This window comes from Cygnus olor, chromosome 4 (assembly GCF_009769625.2).
Source record: "Cygnus olor isolate bCygOlo1 chromosome 4, bCygOlo1.pri.v2, whole genome shotgun sequence".
Lineage (NCBI taxonomy): Eukaryota > Metazoa > Chordata > Aves > Anseriformes > Anatidae > Cygnus > Cygnus olor.
The window spans coordinates 36,959,119-36,983,818 of NC_049172.1; the positions used below are offsets into that span (position 1 = coordinate 36,959,119).

The 24,700-nt window shown below is 45.8% G+C and overlaps 1 protein-coding gene and 1 long non-coding RNA gene across 3 annotated transcripts in view; one reads left to right on the forward strand and one right to left on the reverse strand.

Annotated features, from left to right (window-relative positions):
• The window catches only part of RNF150 (ring finger protein 150), a 120,395-nt gene extending 112,802 nt beyond the window's left edge, over positions 1 to 7,593 (forward strand). The window contains exon 8 of one of the 2 annotated variants that reach the window (XM_040554795.1): positions 776 to 910. In XM_040554795.1, the coding sequence (XP_040410729.1) occupies positions 776 to 779 (4 nt within the window). In that variant the 3' untranslated portion in view covers positions 780 to 910. Of the gene's footprint in view, positions 1 to 775 lie in introns of both variants that reach the window. The other variant, XM_040554794.1, reaches the window with a different exon arrangement.
• LOC121069081 overlaps positions 1,248 to 24,700 on the reverse strand; it is a 29,829-nt gene continuing 6,376 nt past the window's right edge. The window contains exon 3 of the long non-coding RNA XR_005819235.1: positions 1,248 to 13,756. This is a non-coding gene — a long non-coding RNA (uncharacterized LOC121069081). The remainder of the gene's footprint in view (positions 13,757 to 24,700) is intronic.

A 24,700-nucleotide genomic window follows, 5' to 3' on the forward strand; every position in this document is an offset into this window, starting at 1 on the left:
TTTTGATGGGATTTGCAGTTTGCAAAAGTCAATAATCTGATTCTTTCTGTATTCGGGATCGTGGTGGATTACGGTAGGTCCCTTTGGACTGGATCAGGAACCTGCAAGGTGCCTGCAGATCAAAGCAGAGGGTGGGCAGAAAAGAGGCCTGAAAATGAGAGAGAAGGCACCAGAGGGGGCAAGTAGCCTCGTCCCATGTGCTGGGGCAGAACTAATGACCCCCATGTTGCTCCTTCCAGGAATTTGCCTAGCAACATTATGAAAGCCTCTGGGAACAGAGAGTCTATCACCTAGTGAGGGTCTGGGCAGATTTTTTTTCCTGTTAGAGATGTTTTCCTGATGACCAAGCCATTCCACCATGTGCCCATGATTTTATCCTTACCTTGTTGCCTTTGGGGGAGAGAGTAGGATGATGGCAGGTCGGGGAAGGGGAAGAAGGTGAGGGACGTGCTCAGGTGTGTGAGAGGAAGGTCATGGGGATGAAAGGCCTGAACAGAGAGCCCTGGGAGGATGAGGAAGGGAAGAAAGTACTACTCATCCAGGCTCCTTGTCATCATGTTTCTCTCTACAGATGGGGTTGAATTTGTGATGTTTTCGAAATATTTTAGACAGATATTGAATAAGAGCAAAGTTTGGAAACAGAGCACAACCTCAGCTGTGAAGAAACCTGGATCTGCCTTTGGGTCCTATCTGCAAACCTGAAAAATAGTAATCCTTTGACATGTAAGAAAGATGTGAACATAATGCCTTTTTCCTGTCTTTTCCGCCCTCACAGATGAACAGGAGCCAGCAGTCAGCAGTGATTCAGATATTTCATTGATTATGGCAATGGAGGTTGGACTCTCCGATGTGGAGCTTTCCACTGATCAAGACTGCGAAGAGGTGAAGTCTTGAAAAACAAACAGAGCTCCGACACTAAACTACAGGGGAGGGTCACAGGGAGGGACCGAGTCAGCTTTCTAGGATTTGGACCAGTCATGCACATGCCTCCAGAGCACTGTCACTCCTGCACACTCCATTCTGAGATGGTCACGAAAAGCAATAGCAACAGTTGTGTCTGCCTGGATGCAGTTTCATCAACTTACATACGTTTGGTTTGTTCACACGGGAGATGAACACTTCCAGTTTACCCACGTGCTTGAGAGCAGTCATGTAACTCTTCATGGCTCATAAATACGCAACTGAAATGACAGCTTGAGTGTTTTCTACACTTGTTCGATTGGGTTTTTGTTTCTTTTCTTTTTTTCTTTTGGAAAAGACGTATGTTTGTTACATTTGTTTGTTTATAGTTATGGATAGACACGCTATTTTTGTTGACTGACGCCCAGCTTTTTCAAGAGTTCAATCCAGAAACCTGAATTCCTGTTCACTGGTCACTTTGTGATCCAACTCCAGGATGTATCATTGCCTGTTGCTTCTTTATGAAGCACACAGGGCTTCAGAAGGATGGTGCACCAGCACCCTGTAATAATGTGAAGCCTGCTTTCATTAAGTGGAGCCTTGGAAACTGTGTATTCTGAAGGGCTTTATTTGTAAGAGAGCTCTGAATTAAAAAAGATTGCAGAGATTTGGTTTAAAACAGCATTATGTTGACTTTTACGTAGAGCTCTATTTGAGACAAGTATGGTACAGTGTTGAGGGAGAGAAAGAAAAGCATTAAGCTTCACCCTGTCCGTCTGGTCCTTTGCTAGATTTATGCTATCAGTAGTGGTCAGTACATTGACAGCCTTCCTTCAAGTTACAGGGCTATAGCTGGAAAAGATCTAGTGTAACATTGCATCTTTGCTTAACTTTACAGAGCAGAATCTGACCAGTAGGCTGAAAGAGTGTCTGAGGGATTTCCAGAGGGTGCTTGTTAACAGCTGTGCATTATGCAGACAAAAAAAGATGTTCTTAGAAGGGGTCCGGAGATGCTGATATCAGTGTCAGAAATTGTTAATGAGGCAGGAGGCAGCTGGATGAAATGTTTACTTACCGCTTTGTTTTTTGTTTTATTTTTTTTTCTTTCTGCATTTCTCCTTTTTTTCTCTCTCTTTTTTTTTTTTTTACTGCAGTTTTTGCCAGCTTGTTACCCAACACAAGAGTTCAGGTGGTTCACTGCCCTCCAGAGTCCCTGTTAACACTGCTGCAAGCATAACGGAATACTTGCAATTTATATAAGTATATATACCAAAACATTTTGGGTAGGGAGGAAGGAATTTGTAAATAAGAAGCAACACAAATCAAAATATCTAAATAATAATGACCTGTGATTATTATTAGTCCATACTGAATTATGCTTTCCAGGAAAAAAAGCTTATTTTTACTTGTTCAATCTATGATTTCATTTTTCAAAATATTCAACTGTGAAAAAGCCCTCTTAGCTAACTGTTTTACAAGAGTAAATGCTTTCTGTTGACAGTCAGATGATTTGAATCACATTACTGGCTCCCAAGTAGGTCAGCAGAATCAATGATTCGTCTTACATCGAAATTTCATGGAGAGGTCAAACATCTTCACTTGTGTCACAGCAGCATCTCAAAACGCAACTGTTAGCATTCTTGCTATATTTAATCTTCCTTGTGGATTTATTCACTAGCTGTGGAAAACAGCTCCCACCCAAAATTCATTTTATCAGAGCTTATTCAGGAACAAATGTGGTTAGAACTATCCCTAAAATTTTGGACAACTTGCTTTTTTATTACAGGAAGAAGGAAGAATTATCCTCCATACTTTTGGTTTTGTTCATTTTATAGCTTATTTTTTGTGATGTTCTTAGTCCCTAAATTGCAGGGTATGTTTGAGGCTTCAAAACCATGATCCAGATATGTGCTGTTACATTTTTATATGCCATTCAAAAGAACATCTCTTTTTAATTAAAGAGATGCAAGCAGTTGGGAATCTGTTTGTTGTAAAAAGGAAGTTAGAGACTGTTCCGGAGGGTGCGGCTGAGTCACTCTTGCCAATAGTTGTGGTTCTGTTATCACATTTTCCTTATTCTTTAATATCTCCTCTGTTCCCTGCCACTCTGGGAAAGGCCCACACTATCAGGGGAGCCGATGCTGAAATTCACCCCTTCACAAGAGTTCACACAAGGTACCAATCACATCAGCTCCACTTAAGCTCTGGAAGTAATGAAGTAGGATTTAAGTGGTGCTTATACCTCATACCGGCCCTTCACATAGGAGTGAAATTCATTGTGAGTGACTTCAGGGGAAAGAGAAGCTGGTTATATACCCAGTCAGGGCTCCCTATGGAAAGAACACACACTGGTACAGTTTCTTCCCTAGTGCTGGAGCCTGAGTGCTATATGTCACAGGAACATCACGAACACGATGTCCAAGTTGTCAGTGATCCTCTAACATCCGCCCGCGGCACCCAGCACGCAAACAGAACTCCTGGCTGTGTCATGTGGGTTTCAGAGGACCTGTCACAAAGTCTTCATTTTATTTTACAAGCTGAATTAACTTAATGGACAAACTGACCAATTGTCTGTTGCTGTAATGGAGTCCCCCACAGCACAGCAGAGCAAGCGAGGTCTGTGTTTGCACAAGAGGCTGGAAAAAAAAAAAAAGCAAGGCAGGTGATGCTGAAGTGGGTCATTTGCAGGCAAAATCCTTAAAGGGAGCTGTGCTCAACAGGACAGCACACAGACTGTAACTGAGACCCTGCCCATACCTCTAGAAGCTGGGAAAGGATTTTGGAGAGGGATCACACTCTGCATGCTCTTTCTGTAAGTATCCCATCCTAGACCTGGTCCTTCAGGGGCCAGGGCTGGCCACCATCAGGGATAGGGTGCTAGGCTAGGTGAGATGATTTTGTGCACCACCATATTATGGTCTTTCAGAAGAATCATCCTAGCAAATCTGGTCAGGAGACTTTCCGCTTTTGTTTTCCAAATTCTGCAGTTTTGCTCAGGAAGGATGTTTCTCCATCTCTCTCCTCAGGTATTGTGTAGCTCTGAGCGCTGTTACGTGATAACAAGTGCAAGGCCAGGTTACACAGCACTGAAGGCAGAACTTAGGAAAGCACTTAAGTAAATGTTTTAATCCGTCCTTGTTCAGAAAAGCACTTAAGGCTAATGTTGGACTTGCTCTGAAATCACAGTATTTTCAACAGGTCTTCTATAGTATACTTAAGACCCTGGGTCAAATGGAAATGTTTTCCTAAAGCAGGTCCTGGCTCAAATGTCCTTTGTATATATAACCTGGGAAATGCCTTGGCAATTTGAGGTGCTTCATAAATATTAAGAGCCCAGAGGTATGTTTGTAACACATGCGAAAGCCTTAATTCTGTAGATCCTCATGCCCGTGCACAGTTTTGCCTATGTGAATCCCTCCCCTGTGATTCCTCATAGGGTAAAACTAAATCTCCTCATTGGCAGGTTTGGGTGCGATCGGTCCCTTCCTGAGCATTTTGTGATTCCTCGGTACTGCTGCCCGCCACACCAGGGCTCTGGCATTAAATAGGTGGGATTCGGATGCTGGGGGCACGGCCCTGCCTGCTCAGAACAGAGAGCAGCCTTTAGCCTGCAGCCAGGAGGGGAAAAAAAAAAAAAGTGCTCAGGTGTGTAATTCTGCACACTCGTGCCGTGGTGCGGATGGCTTTGCTGCAGCTGTTGCTGTCTGGACAGCACGGCTGGGACCGGGGGTCGGTCCTGCACAGGGCCGGTGGCCAGAAGGCAGCACAGCTCTGAGAAAATGTTCTTGTCACTAGGCTCATTGTGTGTCTCTGTAAACTCTTCCTGTTCCTGTCACCTGAGGCTCTTTTCTCTTATTTCCCATTGGTGAGCACAGTGTGGGAAAAGCGTTCACCAGCTTGTCTTCACTCCGGCTGGGTTGCAGGAGGAAACCTGGACAGGCAGAGCCCGTGCTCCAAGTTCCCTTTGGTTTTCATGGGTTTCACTGAACTGCTTTCCCAAAGGCCCGTTCAATAGGTAGAAGATGTAAAAAGTTGCATGGGCAGAGTTTTGTGCTCGGACCCAACCTAATGCGTGCATGTGGGTGTGCAAGGCACCAGCTCTGCTGCATCCCTTCCTCAGCTCACCCATTCTGCTGCGGGCACAGGTCTGGCACTTGCTGAGAGTTTGAGGTTTGTTTTTTCCCAACTGCTTCAGAGCCTCAAAAACAGGACAGGGACAATGGTAGTGCTGCAGTTTGTTCTTTAAGCAATCTATAGAATTAAAATTCCACATATGCATATACAAGTACATTGATGCAGCTATGGAAACTGCATTGTAGTGAAAACAGAAGCTGCTGCCATTTTTAGAGCGTTTCCATATGTGAAAGAACCTGGCAATAAAGAAAAAGGCTTTACAGAAGCAACTTGAAAAAAAAACTGAGATCGCATACTATGAGAGGTCCCTAGGATCTCACTGCTTTAATTTAATGACGTCTGGATCAGATCCAGAAGATGCTGTTGCAAGAAAGTCCATACTTCGTCTCTTGTTGAATGACCAGTTTGTGATACGTTCTGACTTTGTTAACAAAATGAACCCAAGCACTGGAGACAGATCTAGCTCAGAATTCAATGTTTCACAAGGAATATGCATTTTGTGATTCGAAGTCTTTCTTGTTGCACCTGTTAATCCACCCTCTTTTCCCCTTTGCTAAATAAAAAGAAACGCTTGTCCAACTTGAAAAACGTTGAGCTCAGAAGATGTTTGCATACAGAAGGATTGCCATGGCAGGTATCTGCAGATCACTTAACACCTCTACTTTCAGTCATCAGTACACAGTGACAGATTTTCTGTAAAACATGTTACATTTCCCATTCTGGTTAAACCTGGAGTGCAGTCATCATATGAATTTTCCAGTTTTTTGCCTTACCAACTTTTTCCTTTGAATGTACGCTGCAGCCTCTTGAGGGGATTCAGTGATTAATGGGCAAAGATCAGGGCACGAGCCTTCATGGATAATCTCGAGGCTGCAAGCCCTTGTTGTGACGATTGGTCTGTACTGAAATGACGACACAGGTTATGTTCAACAGCGGGAGATGCCTTTCGGGCTGGGCAGCGGGCAGCTCCCAGGCTGTGTTTGTAAGAGGCTTGTTCCTTCCTGGTCATTGTCCATAGAAAAGCTGATGAGTATATAGTGTGAAATAAGCCAGGAGTGTGAGTTTACAGTCTGTGCAAACCGAGAAAACTGATAGTCATTTATGGCCTTCTATTTCACTAGCAATAATGGAGATTTTTTTTACCCGTTGTTCTTGTAGAGCCCGGTTGTAGGGTGAAAGTTACTGGTCTGATAGAGCTGTGGGCCAGGGCGAGTCCAAACAGAAGCAGTTAGTTAACCTCATGTAGCGCCCAGCCAGAGGGAGGCAGCCACAGTGCAGAGGGTCAGCGCCTTCGGGTGTGCCCTGTGCATTGTCCTGGTAGCGTAGAAGGGCTCACAGATAAATGTCCTGTGATACGGCTCAGCGTGGGGGCTGAAGAAGAGGCAGGCCCTGGGCCTTGGGCAGATTCAGGGGAACCCGACCGCTTCGTAAGCGGGGCTGCTGCCTGTTAGCTGCTGCTGGATTGCTGCTTCACTGAGGAGCACTGAGTGCAAACAGGCTCATTTGGTTTACAGATGCAGTGTTTGAGCATATACGGGGCAACCGGTCTGACAGATATAAATCAAGTCAGTTAAAGCAGCAGCAAAAAACAGCATAAGGAAATATTTTAGGGGAAAGGGAAAATGAGGGTGGAGGTGTTGTTTTAGCAGACTTTTTGAACAGGGACAACTGATCCAAGGCAAGCAGTCCTTTCCTTCAGACAAGCCCTTACCTGCACTAATTGATCGCTCTGCAGCTGGCAGGGGAGCCAGGTGGGCTTTCGGGTGCGGGTGCAGCAGCTGGCAGCTGCGGGCTGGGGGCGACGAGCGAGGGCCAAGGGTGCCCTCTGCTGCGCAGCTGACACCCGCCAGGCAGGAGCTGCTCCCAGTGCTTTCTCTTCCCTGGCACTTCTGTTCTGTGGGAAAAAAAAAAAAAAAAAAAGAAAAAAAGAAAAAAAAAAAAAGCTTTCTGAGCACAAGCTGTATTTCAAAGAGAGAAACAGAGAAGATGAGAGGAATTAAATGCCTTGTGGAGTTTGGAAAGCCAACGGATGAGTTTTCCATCTGAAATTAATCTTGCCCCTCCCAACTATTTTAATTGTGAATTGGTGAAAGTTCATTCTTTCTGGAGTGAATGCAAAAAAAAAAAAAAAAAAGACAAAAAGAAGAAATAGTGTTTTCTCTTTTTATTTCCTGATTTTTCAGTCCTGTGTAGTGTTAAAAATAATAAGATCAAGGCGCTTGGTTGCTCTGAATGTATACGGTTATTACAGATGTCAATATCTAAATGTTTTGTATTTACGTAATACCACCCTCACTTCTTGTTTCATGTTTAGGAACCTGAAATGACTGTACCATTTTGTAATTAGAAATGTAAAGAGGGGACAGTGGGTGGGAGGGTCTGTTACTTTTATAGCAAGATGTTCCTTGTATTTAGTGAGCATTTAAAATGGTTTTGTACTTGTCCAAATATACATTCCATCCATTTCCAGAAGAGAATTATTTTTATTTAGAGTAGTTTATAAGCAAACCAAAAAAAAATAAATAATAAAATACAATGTCCCATTTGTACACAGTTCATGAACAGAGCAGAAGTATTCTGTTTTCCAGTGATGGCTCCAAAGTTTTTCCAACAATGTCTTCTCTCACACACTGCACAGCCATACCAGCAAATGCCAATGTTAAAAAGGGAAGGCAAAAAAAAAGAACAAAATAAATACCACATGCATCAGCACACAGCTTACCAAAATAATTTCCAGTTAGGAGACAATGTTCTGTATCAGTGAAATTCTCACAGGCTGCTGTCGGTCCTGCTGCGGACACCGAGAGCGGCTCTGCTTCAGCCCTGGCCCTGCTTGGCGGGGCTGACAGCCCGAGGAAGCTGGGGGGATGTGGCAGGGTTGTTGCACACATGCACACACACACACGTGTGAACTCACTTGCACGCCGCATCTTCTGTTGTCTGCAGGTCCGTCAGGACCGGGGCCTATTCTTGGCTGAAGCTCTTGCTGGTACTGCAGGCGCTTTCCGTAGCCTGACCGTGTTATGCTCTTTTTGACGGTGGGAACTGCCCTTCAGCTCCACAAATAAGATAAAGTTCCTTTCTTCAGGTTGTTACACTTTGGTGTAGGAAACACCTAGAGAAAGACCACAGCAAAATCATACTGTAGCACTTGCATAGGCAGTTCTTTTCCTTAGTTAGCTTTTTTTCCTGCTACCTGTGAATTTGCTGCCAAAAAAGAGCAGTAGCAGTTTGTGAAGCAAGCCTTTTTTCCTAGCATTACTTTCTGTACAGCACTGCACATATAGTTTAACTCTCTGCTGATACTTTGTAATGTGTACATCTTCCCTTTCAATGCACTTTATCTCTTGAAAAATGTGGGAGTCAGAAAGCTACCACCTTAAAGGGATTTGCCTGAAATCATGGGGCACACACTTTTTTGTTTCATCTTGCTTTGTTATATACTGTAAATGCTAAAGAGCATGGACAGTGACTCAGCTGGGGGAAGTACCAAAATGTCAAGGCTAATATTTGAAGCGTTATTCAGTAGTACAACACGGCTATTTTTGTTATATAGAAGATTATAATGTAAATATGTGAGACTGTGTTACTATGTACTAGTAAAATATTGCAACTATCAAAGTTAAGATTGTGAATTCTGAGGAATTTTATTGCAAGTTTTTTAATAAAACGAATCTGATTACTGTGTCATACATATTTTCTAACAGACAGTAAAGCTGGCGTTTCCTGATGTGTGAAAGTCGCTGATTGTTTCTCATTGAACATGGCTGCTGCTGACTTTGGCACTGATGCAAAGCAGAAGCTCCGGCCAGGAGGGACCCGAGCTGCAGCCCGGCCTCCAGCCCCAGCTGCTGCCCTCGCTCTCACTGTCCTTCAGCTGCTTTTGGTCAGAAAGCGGCGGCTGGGCAGAAGGTGAACACCTCCGCATCCCGGAGGAAGAGCTGCGGTCACCCTTGGCCCCAGGCAGCATGTGCTAAAATAGCTCTAAGGTGCGACGGCTCGGCCATGCCACAGTAAGCATTGAACTGCCCGTGTGAGGAGTTGTCTGGCTGCTCTTCCCTGTCCCACTCATCCCCACAGGTGTTGTCCCTGGGAGCAGAGGGACGCGGGGGAGCAGCCCCAGCCATACTGCCCATGCTGCTTACAGGAGGTTCCGGACACAGTAAATATCCTGCCTAAAAGAAATTTAAGACAAGTTTTCCAGTAGATGTGAAAAAGAAGATCTCCAAAACTGCAGCCCCTCTGCAGGCACGCAGCTCACTCCCAGTCCTGGCCCACAATCTTGGCTTGCCAGCTGGTGCCAGCAGCAGGGGTGCTTCTGGCCAGCCGCAGCGCTGAGTTCAAGGCACGGACGAAGCACATCGGCTGGGGCCTGGCTCGGGTCTGCCCCAGCAGCGAGGGAGGCAGCAGCCGGGGGCTAGGTCAGACCCGGCTCCCCACATCACCCTGCCTCCTGGCCCTGCTCGCTCCCACTGGGCCTTGCTCTAGCTGCTCACAGTGGTGGCCAGCAAGCTGGCTCCGAGCAGGAAAATCAGCTGAGGTTTAATGTGGCTTTGTCAGCAACACCGGGAATCACTTCTGCCCATCCAACCCGGCCTGCACAGCCCTGCTCCACGGGCAGGAGCCTTCCTCACCAGAATAAACCCTGGGCTGGCTGCGGAGGGAGATTTGAGGTATCACCAGCCCAGGATCCTGGTCCCTGCTTTGTTCCCGATGACCGTGTACTTGCTGGGCGGCCACAGGAGGGAGCAGGCCCGGTTCCGTCGGCAGGCAGCGGTGCGAGTTGCTGTGGGATCTGCACACACAACACAGCGGCTGCCAGTGCTGCAGATCGTATGGGCACAGCGTGCTCGGGTATCGCAGCAGAAGTAACCCAATGTGCGGCTGCTGGGAATGGCATCAGGGCTATAAATAACGAGGGGTGTAAGGCAATTAATTCCAGGATGCAAGCACATAACTTATGGCTGGGGTGACATCACTCTTCTCCACTGCGTATGGGCTCCACCTCTAGTCAAAGTACAGCAATAAAGCTATGCTGCTCTGTGCTTTTTTCTTTTTTTTTTCCCCTCCAAAGTCAAATTGTTCTCGCTCCTGTGACTCTAGGAGGTGACCTTCAGACCTGTCACAGCCAGTGGAGAGGACTCAGGACTCAAAAGGAATTGTCCAGATTTGCACTGTGCCAGCCAACCCAGGGTCCCTTCTGTCCCGTGATACCCAAAACGTGCTAGGAAAGCGCACATGCTTTGTGCTGCACATCTGAGGGTGCCCTAAGGGAAGCTGCATTTGCCTGCACCAAGTCTTGGGGACCCCTCCCAGGAAAACAGCTCTGAGAAGGCAGCACTGCCACACGGGGTGAGCAGGTCTGGGGGAGGCCCATGGGTAATAAGAGGACTTACAGTCCAAAAGAAATCAAATGGGTTGGTGCATTCGTATCTGCCATAGATCAGCCGCAAGAAACCAGTGCTCAATAAGTGAGGGTGCAATTTTGCAGCACACTCCTTCCTCAGCCTCTGCTCCCCATGCAAAACAAGCAGAGGGCAAGCCCTGGCCACAGCTGAAGCAGGGGACGCATCGCCACCCTCACGTGCCTGGGCCACCCTCTGCTGCAGGCCACCACCATGCTCCTCTGTCCGTGCTGCTGGACATCTGCACCTCAGCACCCTGGCCTCATAGTCTGGCCTGCCCCCTGAGAGGTCACAAGGAGAGGCTTGCACAAGGAGGCCAGCAGCAGCAGCTGAAGCCCAGTCAGATGTCCTCCTGCCTTAGCTAGGAGCATGGTAGCTCCTGGCAGAGAGACAGAGCAGACATCTGGGAGTGGCAATGCCTCAGACGTGTTGGCCAAGCCCTGGAGCTCGTCTGTCAGAGCCCAGAGCTCAGGCGAGGTTGTTCCCCTGCCCTGCTTGGGGCAGCCGTGCTGGCTCTGGCCCACAGCCCTGGCCCGCGTCTGACTTAGCCGAGGCGGGGAGCAGACGCCTGTGAAGGCACAGCACCAAGGTGGTCGCCCCCTCCGCATTGCTTCTGGCTTTCCAGATGTCCCACACGTCCCAGCTGCAGGGGCCAGGCTCACTCGGTCACATTTCGTGTGGACACAGTGCCAGCACATCCTCGTCGCCTTTCTCCAGGCCCCAGGGGCCTCTCTGGAATTGCACAGCGTGGCCAGAAAGAGGAAGGCTCGGGGTGCTGGCACAGCAGTCTCACCGCCTGATGGTGCCCGGGGCTGCAGTGTACACGGGCTGGGGGCAACGCCTGTGGTATTTGATGTTTCCTGCAAGCCCACAGCTTCTGGAGGCAAATGGGGGAGGCAGAGGGGAGGCAGGGCCGTGTGGGGCTGCAGCCTTAGCGACTGAGAAGCGTTGAAAAAAATGGGTGGTAAAGGCCCAAAACACATAAGGCCTCGCTCATCCCTGTTCTCTCTGCGTGGAGCTCCTCACAGACACGTTCCCGACCATGCGAGACAGGATTCGTCTTCCCCAACAGGAGGCTCCCTCGCCCCGCAAATGCATCTCCCAGCCCTGTGCACCGTGTGCCGGAGCCGCAGCCATCGCCTCGGCCGCAGTCCCGTGGTGGTGGTGGTGGGTCTCGGTGCTCCTGTCCGCTGGGACTCCGATGGGCTTTTGCCCTCAGTCGGCATCCCAGCCTGGCTGCCTGAATGCACAAAAATGCCACGTTTTGACCAGGCTTTAGCCAAAGGCGTGTTTAAGAAGCAAATCGGTTGAACCTCTGTCGGTGCACGTACTCATATCCATGTAGGAGTGGGTTATTTTGGCATGGCTTTGGCTGACTGAGGCTCACAAGAATTGCCAGGGCTGCCATGTACAGGGAATCCCACTCAGACCTGAGCAGGGATTTGGGTGGGGAAAAAAAATCATATCCAAGTGTGATGCGCTTTGTGGGGGTCCATGCCTCACGTCCCACTCCAGCCCCACCATCAGAAACCCCAGGCTGTACGCAGACACCTTCACCTGGGCACAACCCAGCCGAAATTCAGGCGCACTTCAGTGCTACCCAGCACCTTCACCCAGTGTCTGCCCCACGCTCAGGCCAGGTTTCAGGCCCGTGAGGTAAAATACAAGCTGGCAGCGCAGCCTCAACATGTGGAGTACTTCATTCATCTCCTCTGGTGTGCTGCCCTCAGTGTGATTTGGGTCTGAGAGTCAGAAAAATACCAAAAAATGGATGAGAAAAATCACACAAGGCTGTGTTATTACGATGAGGGTGGTGGTTTGGGATTTGTTTGTTGGTTTGTTTGTAATAAAGAGAAGGGGGATTTTCTTACGGAGGACTGACACTGAATTTCACAGCCTTTCAGCTAGAAAACTGCTCTGAAAAAGCTCATCAGTACTAGGAAAAAAACATTTCTCCTTGCCTACGCTCAGTGAAGTCCTAAACAGAAGCAGATGGCAGGGCTCCCGGATGCAGATGCATGCAAGGCATCATTAGCAATGGCCAACACGGGTCAGCTGTGCTGCCGGGGTGTGTGGAGGGGGAAGGCCAGCATGCTGGGAAGGTGACTGCAGGACCTGTGGGCTGAAGGTATAAAGCAGCCCCAGCGACACTATAGAAGGAAGCTGCTTGTTGTAGGGGCTCCATTTGCCTCTGTTTTGGGGGGGAGAAAAGGACTCAGCGCAGCACCAGGGAGATGTTCTCCTGGATGACAATGAAGGACTCACTTGTGCTTTGGCTGGTAGGAAGATGTGCTTTTTTTCCTTGGTAGGTTGTCACCTGTTGGAGCAATCAGCCCAAGTTGCTCTTTGTGCACTTCTGGTGTCCTGCTACCTAGCGCCCTTGGCCTCACCTGGGCTCAAGGCGTGCTACTTACTAAAAAATGACTTTTTTCCCAACTACCTCAGGGTGGGGACTCCCTGCTGGCTGCCTTGTCCCTGGGAGCCCCTGCAGAGGAAGGGTCCTGGGGTGCAGGTGCGAGAGCCAGGACACCGCTTGTCATGGGCACAGCAGCATTTTAAGGCCCTGAGGATGTCAAATCCACCTCAATTTGTGGTCTGCAGGACCTCAGACAAATATATTATTTCTGTTTGTTCACTCAAGAGAAGTTGTCACTGACTAAGAGCATCCTCAGTTGAAGGGCACGTAAGCAGTAAATTGCCTGGTGTTTTGATAGCTATTGCTTAAGCATTGCACGCCTGTTTTGTCAGCAGCTAGGCTTCATAAGTGGTGAAGCAGCTCCATCTGACCGTGAGAGATTCTCTCTTTTGTGCTGGAGATAATTTTATGCAGCTGTGAGATCATATCCCTGGAGAGTAGGTCTGGCCAGCAAAGGAGCAAATCCACGCTACTGAATCTCGCTCCTCATGTGTCAGAGAGGTTAAGCAGAGCAATTCAGAAATGCACTTGGCCGTCTCCAGGATGTGAAGCCTGACTTTGCACAAAAGGCACACTAAATGCAGACAGTGCGGTGTGTAAATATGAATTTTTTTTCTTTCTAGCAATACCGTGTCAGCTTGCTCTTGTCAGCCCTTGATTGTAACACCAGAAACCTTCCTAAATACCATTATTCTTGTGGTTATTATCTTTTCTGTTTATTCTCTTCTTTGGATGGAAATAGAGATTAGTCTTGCTCTTCAGATTTTTGTAAAGCTTGGTGGTAGCCAGGGACTTGAATGCTTTCCTTTTGCCTTAAAATACTTTGCAGTAAATATGGTCATTCTTGTTTCTCCTTTCTCCCTTGCTTTGTTGCATCCTTTGTAAGGTCTGTGGTCCTCTGCTGCCAAATAGGACATGCAGAAACTGTAGTTCAGAGTTTGTATGAAGGTTGTTCAAGCTCAAACAGCATTCCTGCTTCTACTTAACCATTTTCAGAAAGGTGACATTGATGCTCCTTATCTTTTTTTATTTTTTTTAAAAAAGCCCCCTTTTGAAGGCAAAATGTTAAAATACTTGTTTTCTTAACAAGTTCTTTGGGACTGAGCTTGCTGGAGGAGGATTCAGTGCTGTGCATGCTGTATGTGGCTTTGTGGGGGCTTGTGTGCCTGTTTGGTTTTGTGTGTGTTTTTTTATGGAAACCAATGGAGCTGGGAATTAATGACCTGGGGCTGCTGGTGCGAGCTGGGATGGGGTGGGTGCAGGAGTGTTCTGCTTGTCTCCTCTGCCACAAGCCTCATTCAAACCTGTCCAACAGGGCTTGTCGGGCACTGTGTGGGCCTCCCAAAGCCTTTCCCAGTCCCTTTTAGTCTACAGGGAGCAGTCATCTGAAAGCATTTCAGGTGGTACATCAAACCTGAGGGCAGGAGCCCTCCCTGCCCTGTCCCTCTGAGGTCTCCTATCGAAGAGCTTGCAGCAAGTCAGCAGCACAGTTACCTTGGTGCATTTTGCTGTGGTTTTTGTCTCTCTGTCTAGTGTAAGCTTTCAGATGTTCTTTTTCTGGTCATAAATGAGGTTATTTTCCATAGCAATACCTTTCTGTGTTGGTTATGCTCGCAACTCTGTCCTGTTTTCTGCTCATTACAAAAAAAAAAGGAAGCAGGAGAGATGATTATGCTGTGTTTGGAGCTCATATATGAATGAGCTTGAAGTGCATCGGGCATAACCTGTGCATGAGTTGTTTTTCTTGGTTTATGGCTTTCTTTGACAGGACAGCTTTCTTTTTTTTGGCCATGGCAAGTCTGTAATCTCTTTTCAGTTCATGTCTACAGAAGTTCAGACCTGGCAGCCACCTGTCTCCTGCACTAATGGTTGTCATCCAGCTCCATTTATCATCTCCTTGTGTGCTTGCTCAAAGTGCTAGAAATCAAGGTTACTGGGCAATGTGATGGCAGGGGAAGTTTGCTCTACACAGTAAGTGTTACACAAAAGGCATGCTGGCAATGCATGTTAGCAAGGGAGGACGATCACTATACGTGCATGGCTGTGCCTCCTCTGGCCCGTTTTTGGGAGCCCCTCGTGCTGGAAATCACACCAGGATTCACGTTAGCTGGTGTCAAGTCCTGTGTCTGCAGCGCTTTGGGAACTTCTTGTCAGAACTCAGAAAACCTGAAATTTTCTGTTAGAAACACCCAGAGAGCTGCAAGCTTTGTAGGACACAAAGAACTTCCCCCACCCTACCACTGCCATTAAGGATGGATATGAAAACTTGTTTTACGGTTTGTACAGGAAGCTTGCACAGGAGATGTGTAAAATCCTGTTGTAGAAAGCACTCATGTAGTTATTCACTCCTGTCTGAAATAAGGGCATGAAAGAGATGAAACCTAAGAGCAATGAAAGGCAATACTATAATGCAGCGCCCTATCGATCTGTGGATTTCACTGCTGCTTAGGATGACTGGGCCACAAATAATATTGTAGCTTTACTAATTAGAACTAAAATCTTCCTAAGATGAAAACAAACAAACTAAAACACAAGCTCCTTACACTTAAATCTTTCTACTGCTTGTTTCTTGGCTGATGGGTTCCTGAAGAAATGCTTTCTGTGATCCATGCACTTTACTGCGGTGCCCGGTTACATGCATTATGAATGTTTTATGTCTCACTCTGATGTAAATCGATGTAGTACCATTGACTTCAGAGGTGGGCTGCCCCTGCTGTGGACTCAGCCAGCTCCCACCCGTGTTCTCGGACCCATGTTTGGGGCAGGAGCACAGGCAGGGATCTTGTGCAGGCAGTAAGATTGAAAGACTTCTAAGAAATGGGGTAGTAAGTGGAGGAAAACTGCTTCTGATAGGGGGGATAGACCAGATGGGCATCTCAAAGCAATAGGGGAGCTGGCCCTGAAGACTCAACTCCCATAAAATGTCAGGGCAGGCTGGAAGGTCTCTGGCAGGGCAGCAGGAGGGATGGGGTTTTTAGCAGCCCTCCTCCTGCTGGTGCCTCCACTCCCAGCAGGCAGGATGGCTGTGACAGCTCAGAGCTGCACAGCTGCCTCTGCTTGTGCAGGTGTCACCAATTTGCAGGCAGTCAGGGCAACTGGTGGCACCATGGCACTAAGTAAATGACTAATTTTAATTATGATGTGCTACAGAGCTGTAGTTAAAAGCATTTTTCTTAATTTCAAACCCCAGTTAATACACTGATGTGTAATAACCAGCCCAGCAAAACCCAGATGAGAGATCAGCAGGCTGAGCAAGTATGAGAGCTGGGGGAGGAGAGACAGGAAGGTGACAGACACATGCTCAGGGCCCTTTGTGCCAAGCAATGGGTGACTGCTCAGATGACTTCTTCCCAGTACACAGCCAGAGTTTCCATTGTACTTCAGACCAAATATACATCTCCTGTCTGCTATCAGAAAGGAAAATAACTAAGAATAAAACCCAGGAACTTCAGGAGGCAGGGACTGGATTCTTGGGAAGTTTTTGACTACTTTCAGCTCATTAAAGCTGATTGATGGAGGCTCAGGTACTGATCATTTTTTCCAGAGAGAAACCCCATGCAAAGGAACTGCTTCTGCTCCAGCTGTGTGCTGCTCCAACAGGCAGGTCCTGGAGACTGCACAGTGATGTCAACCTGCACAAAATCTACCTGCTAAGGGCATCCCAATCAGCCCTTTCTGAAGTGATGCATACCAAAGCTGTGCATGAGAACAAGCCACTCCACCAGACTGCCTTCTCCAGCACCTGCTTTCCTCCTCCCCATACCCAATATCTCCTCTGTTCTTGGACCCTGCTGAACACAGTGTGGTGGTCTTCTCTCCATGGCAGCAGCGCTCAGGGAGGCCACGTGAGGAATGAGACGAGACAAGCAGTGGACTCTCATACACACAGGGAAGCAGGGGATTCAATTACCCATAGGACTGGCTGAAAATTGACCGTTTTCTCTTCTGGGTTTTCAGTCACTTCTGGAAACAGCATTCACAAGGCTCCATTTTGCTTCTACCAGGTCACTGATGCATTATGAAAACATTCCTGTGACAGCCACGTAGAAGGGTTTCCCTTCCAGTTGCTAGTACCCCACTATGTTGCCATAACGCCTTGCTTTCCATGTTTACTTTTCCCCAAGAAAGCCCTGAAGGTGTGTGAACAAAGCCTTTGCCCTCTTTGACTTCCTTTCCCTTCTTGCACCGATGCTTTGGTACAGCTCTGAATGAGGCTCTGGTATCAGCCTCCAGGGATTCTGCAGGCTCGGTAGTACAGCTACAGCGTCTGAGTCATGCTCTAAAAATAGCCAGGAAAATGTCAGCCTCGCCGAAGTCATCGGCTGATTAACAACGGAGATTCGTGATCCCAGCTACCTCCAGATACACTCCTGATATTAACCATATATTTGAGCTGTTCTAAATATAAATATATAGGTAGGTGCTTTATATTTAAAAGATTATAAATTAAGGGGGAGGTAATGCAGAAATAGATTTGCCTATCATCACAGAGCAGCCGTACTTAACGCTATCACGCTGCTTCTTGGTGAATCCGGGGTGCTTTCCGTGTATGAACTGGGGAAACTGCTGTGCTTCTTGGATGAGCTTTCCCATTTTGCAGAGGCGGAAGCAGGGGCACAGAGGTAAACTGACTTGCGTTATTGCAAACCATGTTGAGGTGGTGGCTGCAGATTTCCTGACTCGGTCCATCCATCACCGGGGTCCCTCCAGCAGCATGTGCAGTGAAGGCTGTCACTGCGTCCCTAGGACACAACCGAAGCGAACAGCTACTGGCTGCTTAGTCTGAAGCGATCGTTTCAGAACTGGTTGGTACTGTGTTGTCCAAGGGTATGCCTGCATGACGTCTGGTGCAGCCAGGAAGGTATGAGTGACAGGGTGGTCGGGTGGAAAAGAGCTAGAGGGGCTGGCCGGCTGGAAGTGTGGCACGTCCTTCCCAGCAAGCCCGTCAGCAGTGCTGTGCCCAAGCCAGTTGTCCTGGGAGCATATACTGCCTGTAGCAGTGAAAGTATGATCAGGCACGCTCTGCCCCTGAATGTGGTCCTTAAGTCAACCCATCAAGTAAATGGGCTTTGCTGCAGATTATTTTTAGGCAGTATGTTCAGTTACAAGAAAGATATCTACCTCGGGTGAATAGCTAAACAAAATAGCCATTAATGGCAGGAAGGAAAAACAAAAATCTTTTAACCTGCTATTTCCAAGGAGCTTTTCTTCAGAGGAGGAAGGAGATGCAACTCCCCACCAGACTTTTTCATGCCTGATGCAGCACAGCAGGATGCTCTCTGCAGATGCACACTGCAAATAGCTTTTCCACCTCATACATTATCACCTTTCCCTTGCACATCACAGGTCTGGCAGGCCAATGAGCTTGAAACCATGGAGAAGAAACCATGCTGGGTGACCCCCCTCTGAGGCCCTGGTGCCTGCAGCCAAGAAGTTGCAGGGGGGGGAGAGCTGCTGATGCCCCCAGCATCAGTCCCAGCACTTGCTCTTTAGGGATGGACCTGCAGTGTTGCCTGAGACAGTGGTTGGGAGGGTTGGGTTGTACCCACAGAGAGCAGGGACAGGCTTACTACCTCCTGGTGTTGCAGAGGTGTCCTGGCAAGGCCAGAGCAATTGGGCTACCAGCCCTTACCCAAGTGCCACTGTCCCTCAGGAGCTTCATGTTGTCCTGAGCTTCGTGTTGCCTTGCTCCTCTGACTTATGGGCACTGACTCATGGAGGAGCTACCTGCTTGTTGGTGTTGGCTTTCTAAGACCCATGGGTGGACCAGCACAGCCTCCAAGGCTGATGCTCAGTGTGTTCCCCGTGTGAGACAGTGGGGATGAGAGACTTGCACTCCTGGGCCTCTCCTTTCCCAGCTGATTGTTTCAATTTCTTGTAGAGGAAGCCTGACTCCTATCCAAAAGTACCTCTCTTGGCAAACTATGAAAAGCTTTCTGTGCCCCAGCAGGGCTCAGCGGAGCCCATTCTGAGGCTTTATATCTGTACCCATCACTTGCAGTGCCATTTCAGAGATAGCTGCAGCAACCCCAACTTTTTGAACTCCTATCCAGGCCTAGAGGCTATGAGAGGTGGAAGGGCCAGAGAGCAGCTATGTACTACACAGAGGAGACAAGTGGGGAGGGAGGGGACTGCTTGATGCCCTCTGAAATCTAGATGCTGCTGGAGCAAGGCAAGGCTGGGGATCTGGACCTAGCAGTACAAGAAAGCCCATAGAAGTGACCTGGCTGGTATCTGAGCTAATGTAATTATTAGGAAGAGGTTTAAATGCTCAAAGTGATGAAATGTTTAAATCTTCTGTTGTTACTGCTTACCACTGAAGTGCATACTATGAGAGAGAAAATATTTCTGCCAAGGGACTTGTAAATAAGTATTCTTCTGTGACCTCTGAGCTTTAGTAGATGCACTTTTATAAGCCGAATAAATGCAAATTAGCAATATTATTTCCCTGCTTCAGCAGTCCTTAGTCTTGCATGGAGGACCATGAAGGTGCGGCAGATAACGGAGTGTGTTTATGTATGCCAGGAGAGGCCTGTCCCTTCTCAATAATCAAAGAATAATTTTGCATGCCATCTTGGTATGGTAATATACTTTCACCGTCTATCAGTTTTCCTCTCCAATGTAACCCTCTCTCATCCCTCATAAATAACTCTGAAAGATTTGATTGGTTAAGCGGGCAGTGCTGCTTCATCAAATAAATATTTCATGGTCACAGAGAAGAGAGGAGGAGGGAGAGGAAATCACCCCTGTGTTGGGCTTTGCTGTCCTGTCTGCTCTTGGACTAATTTACAGCAAAGCTATGCTGGTGAACATCTAGAAATGAACGTGAGGGGGGCAACTGGCTACCCAGGCTGTCTGCATGAAGGCAGACTGGCCAAGCTGGGATGCATGGAAGCAAAATATCAAGTAATTATATATATATCAGAGTAATCCAGAGAAGCATCTGAAATACAACAGTGTCTGATATGCTGATTTGCACCAGGCAAAAGCTGAGGTTGCCTTCGTGTCTTCACTCCTGTCTTACCCTGGTCTGCTTCTGTTGAACTAAGTGACAATTAGTGAACAATGGAAGATGGACTGATGTATCGGGCCCAAGCCTCCAAATTATCAGTGTTGCCATGGTCATTAACTAAGACACAGCAACTACAGAATCACTTGGAAGCATAACAGCAATCATTTTTAATTTTGTCCTCCTACAAAGTACAGGTCCACACATGAAAATTAACATAGGCTATGAATTTATAGCGTGATATTGTATGTGAATGGTTCCTTGCAGCATAATCTTATTCTGAGGGGAAAAAGAGTTCCTTAAACCAGATCAATATAATTTACTTTCAAATTTATGCAAGTAAAATTATTATTATTAAATGCATTTTTGAACACAGACTTATTTTGGAATGATTACACAGGTTATTCATTACATTTCTGTTTCTTTTAACAGATTACTCAGATCCTCTGAATTTTTTTTTCCTCCCCTATATTGCTCTTTCTTTCTCCAATTACTCTTATACTGAGCTGCTAAAGAGCACACAGGAAATACTGAGACATTAACTTACAGCTGGCTGCCAGCCTGTGAAAAGCTCACTAGGTCATAACATTTTTTTGTTAGCACTGCTTCCTTTGCTTTTTTTGATTAGTAGTGGTATTTTATTATCAAGACTATCTGAAGGTAAAGGACTCTACAAATCAGCATTTTTTTTCTTACAGGAAAAGTAGAGGAAATGGGTATGTGAGGTGTGTGAATATTTTGAATGTTCTCTAGCTGTGATTGGAACTGTTGTTTACATTAAATGTCATGGATTGCCTATAGTACCCTCTCATTACCCTGATGAGGGCCCATATGGAAGAGCACTCTTGGGGTCCCTCTGCATTAGGACTGTGCAGTTCTGCATCTGCCAGACCAAGTGAGACAACTAAGTTTAAACTGAATTTACCCCGTTGATGATCACCTATTACAGGAAATGACCAACAAGGGTGGTGATCATTCATGTTATTGCCCTATCTTGTGTTTGTCTTCTGTCTCAAAACATGAGAAGTTCACTTTGTGTTTCTTGGGACACTTAATACTCTCATAGATTCAGACCTAAAGCAAGGCCAAAACCATGTCCAGCATAGATAGTGCATTTAGCATTACAGACAGAAGGTTATAGAAAGGAACTTCAGATGATACCATCAGTCTTTACAAAAATATATAGGACAAGAAAACACTCTGAAAAAAATAACATGGAAGAAGGACTGTGATTGCTTTGCTGAAACTTATGTGCAAGAACAGGACATTCAGCTACACAAAGTTACTGTGTGCATGTGTGTGAGCCAGTGTTCATCTTCTATAGAAACTCGCTTCAGTTTCAAGTTTTCTTATTTTTTCGTGCGGTTTAAAAAGAAAGTCTGATCAAGACACAAGTGACTTTCCATGTCTGTTCTCGCGTAGAGCAATTACAATTCATCTTCTCAGAGCAAAACACAAAATAAGTCACAAGGCCATACCAAGAATCAAACGTATTCCTGGTGGCTTCTTCTCTCAGATCACAACAAACTTACTTCTGAGGTTTTTTCCAATATATAAATATATTGAAAATTTATATTCAGTATAAATAAAATCTTTTGAGATTATATATGCACCTTTTGAAATATCTGCTAGGATTGTACCTAGTTTAATGATTATCTTATGAAAAAATGAATCAATATTTTCTGTTGTGAAGTGGATTTGCCATTTTCTGAGGTGTTTGCTGCATGTGAACAGTACAGAGTGGGGGAGAGGCATTGTCTTTCCTCTTCCTGACCTTTGCAAACACCAGGCTGTTTATATAGACTGGGTTACAAGCAACCCCACAGATATGTGTGAGGGTCAGAGTTACAGAGAAGGTTAAGATGCTCTAGAAACAAAACTGAATGTAGGGGCTGTGCGTCAGTCATGTTAGTGATTTATTTCTTAAAACCTGCCTTTGAATGGTGCTCTTCATTTAATCACAGAGGAATAGACTGAGCCAGCTGTGCAAGCTCCATTAACTGGGAGTGCAAAGGCCAACCTCCCACCCCTACAAGTGGGCCAAAAGGATATTGTGTTGTGGCCTCCTGGCCCTCCTGTGGAATCTGGGGATCATCAGTGTACATCACCTGCACTGTCACTGCTCTCTTGGTGACACCATCTGTCCTTTCACTCCCAGAACACAAAATGGGGACAGGAGTGCCTCTAGGTTATTCACGGTGTCTAGTTAAAGGACTGCATAAGCTACTTAAGGAAAAAAGTCCATGGTCAGCAGATATTTCGCTAACATTTGGCATCTCCCAGAAGGTGACAATAACAGCATCTGTTCTACAAAGCTGTTAATAATGCTTACATATATATTTCTCTACAGAATTAGTTTTATATTATTTGTAAATCAATGGATTTTATCAGTAGGGGATTTTAGGATGTAATAGTTATTTCAGAATTTCAGAGTTTGTGGTAAAAAAATATTATTAATTAAAAGCTGTGGACTGTTTTTAATAGAAAACTTTTATGTTTTGCACCCATATTTATTTCAGCTTGGAGTTAGTCTAAGCTAGATTTATAAATTAATTAGAAAGGAGACTTACCTTTTCCTATGTTGGCATGTGATAATTTATGGACTAATACTTCTACACAAAGATTATAGCCCAAAGATATGCTTAACTACTCAGCATAGCTGAAGACTAAGTAACAAGTTGCTTTACCTGTTGTAAAATAGTTTTGTGCTTAGTCATACCTAGAAAAATGAATGAAAGTGGTGCAAGTGGTTTCCTGTTGTGGTTATGTACCACTAAAAACTGTTTCCTGGTTGCTGTAGAGAGAAAGTACCCTTTGTGTGTTGCTTCACTCTGATTTCTTCCAAATCCTTTCCAGTTCTTCTCCATTCTTTCTTCCATATACTTTCATTAGGTGCTTTTCAGCTTCTCTGCTTTTATTTATATTTACATCTCTTTTGTCCTTAGACTACTTCAGTCTCTGTTCTCCCCCTTCTATTTCTTTCATCTTTGTTTCACTTTCATTTGTCCATATCCAAGAATGGGCTGAAGAATGATGCATCTTCCTCTTAGCCTCTTGCAAAGATACTGGAATGGCTCAAAGGCAAAGTTTTGCCCTGAACTCAAGTAATGATATATGAGGATGTCACCAGCAGCAGCAAAAATTCTTTCTTACTTGCATCCAAACAGGGTACAAGCCTCCACCAAGCACAGTTGTGTTGGTTTTAAGTGTTTGCTGTTTCTGCATGTGTGTATGGGAGTACGTAACATGGCGCTTTGTACTGATGTGCTTTCATCTAAAGCCACAAATACAGGGAAGCTCCTCTTTGCTTGAGGGGGGACTGTGGGAAGATGTTAGGATGCCTGAAAAGCAGGCAAGTACTAAGTTGGATTAACCTGGAGCCTAGGTCACATCACAGCTTACAGTTATTTAGGCTAGCTCTAGCTCAAAATACTTCTCAAATCAGAGGCTGTGTGATGGTGAGGAGACTGGTTTAGAAGCTGGCCAGTTTCCCAGAATAGCTCTGCAGTCAGTAAAACCAGGCATCTTGTGCAGAGACAAACTCTGATCCCAGATTCTAAGCAGCTGCTTGGTGGGCAGCCAGGAGTGGGATGGAGGAAGAGCAGCAGCCGGGAGCCTGCCAAAGAGATGCTTTTGTCTTCAGTGCTATATTTGTGTGTGACTTACTGCAGCTTAATTAACAAGGAAACAAAGATGAAGACAGGCTCTCTGTAGCTGTGCCCATGTGGCATCTGAGTCACGTCAACTAACCTTCTCCATCATGAGAAACAATAGTGGGAGCTGGCTTTTCCTGGGGTGGCAGGGTAAGGTAGCAAAAACTAATGTGATGGATGTAAACAGAACAAAATAACAGATGTTAGCCTTTTAATTGGATACTACCCTAAAATGAGATACTTAATTTTACCTTTGAGGTATCTCAGTGGCATATAAGGCTTGGAACTCCCCAAATCTTTTAGTTCTTACATATGAACTTGACTCTCCTGTTCACCTCATTTTTCTGAGACATTTAAAACTGCAACTAAACTGCATCACTAAAGTGCAATTTGAATTAAGTTCAAGTTGAATTAACTCCAACATCGACTTCTACCAAAAAAAAATCTGAATAAAGCTTTTATTCCTGACTACTGTTTTCTAATATGTTTGTCATGGTGTTTTGGTATGTTCATTTTCTTTTTGGATTAAAAAATATCTATGTATATGTGCATGCATTTTTCTATGTTTCAGAGCTAAATACACTACTATTGCCTACATATAATCATGGGTTTATAAGACTAGGTAATCTGTGAAACTAAGAAATATCACAATGTGATCCAAGTCAGTATTTATTTACGCAGTCTATTCAGGAAATTAGCACAAACAACTTTCAGTTTGGTTTTATGAGGTTATGTGGATCAACTGCTATGGCAAACCTGTCCTCCTGGGTTACCCAGAGTATGATATTATTTGCAGGGGACTTGAGTATGTTCAGCTGGAACTGATGTGAAATTTTCAAAGCAAGTCAGCTCTTCAAATTTTAGTATCTTAACTCACATTGGTGTTGTCTGTTATTTTCAATTACCAGGCAAATAACTGGTAAACAGTTAAAGCACAAAAACACGCACACCCCAGCTGTTTACACACAGTCTCTGTACAGGCTAATCCCCACCCACAAATTGTCACCACCTCTATGCCAGCACTTGACAAATGAACATGTTGGTGACTCCATAACCACATGGGATTATTTGCTAAGGAGTAAAAGGCATTACAATTAAACACAAGAAATGCAATCATTGTAATACATTATTATGATTCTTATTTATTGACTCAGTTTCCAAGCTAAACCAGAGGGGAAAATTC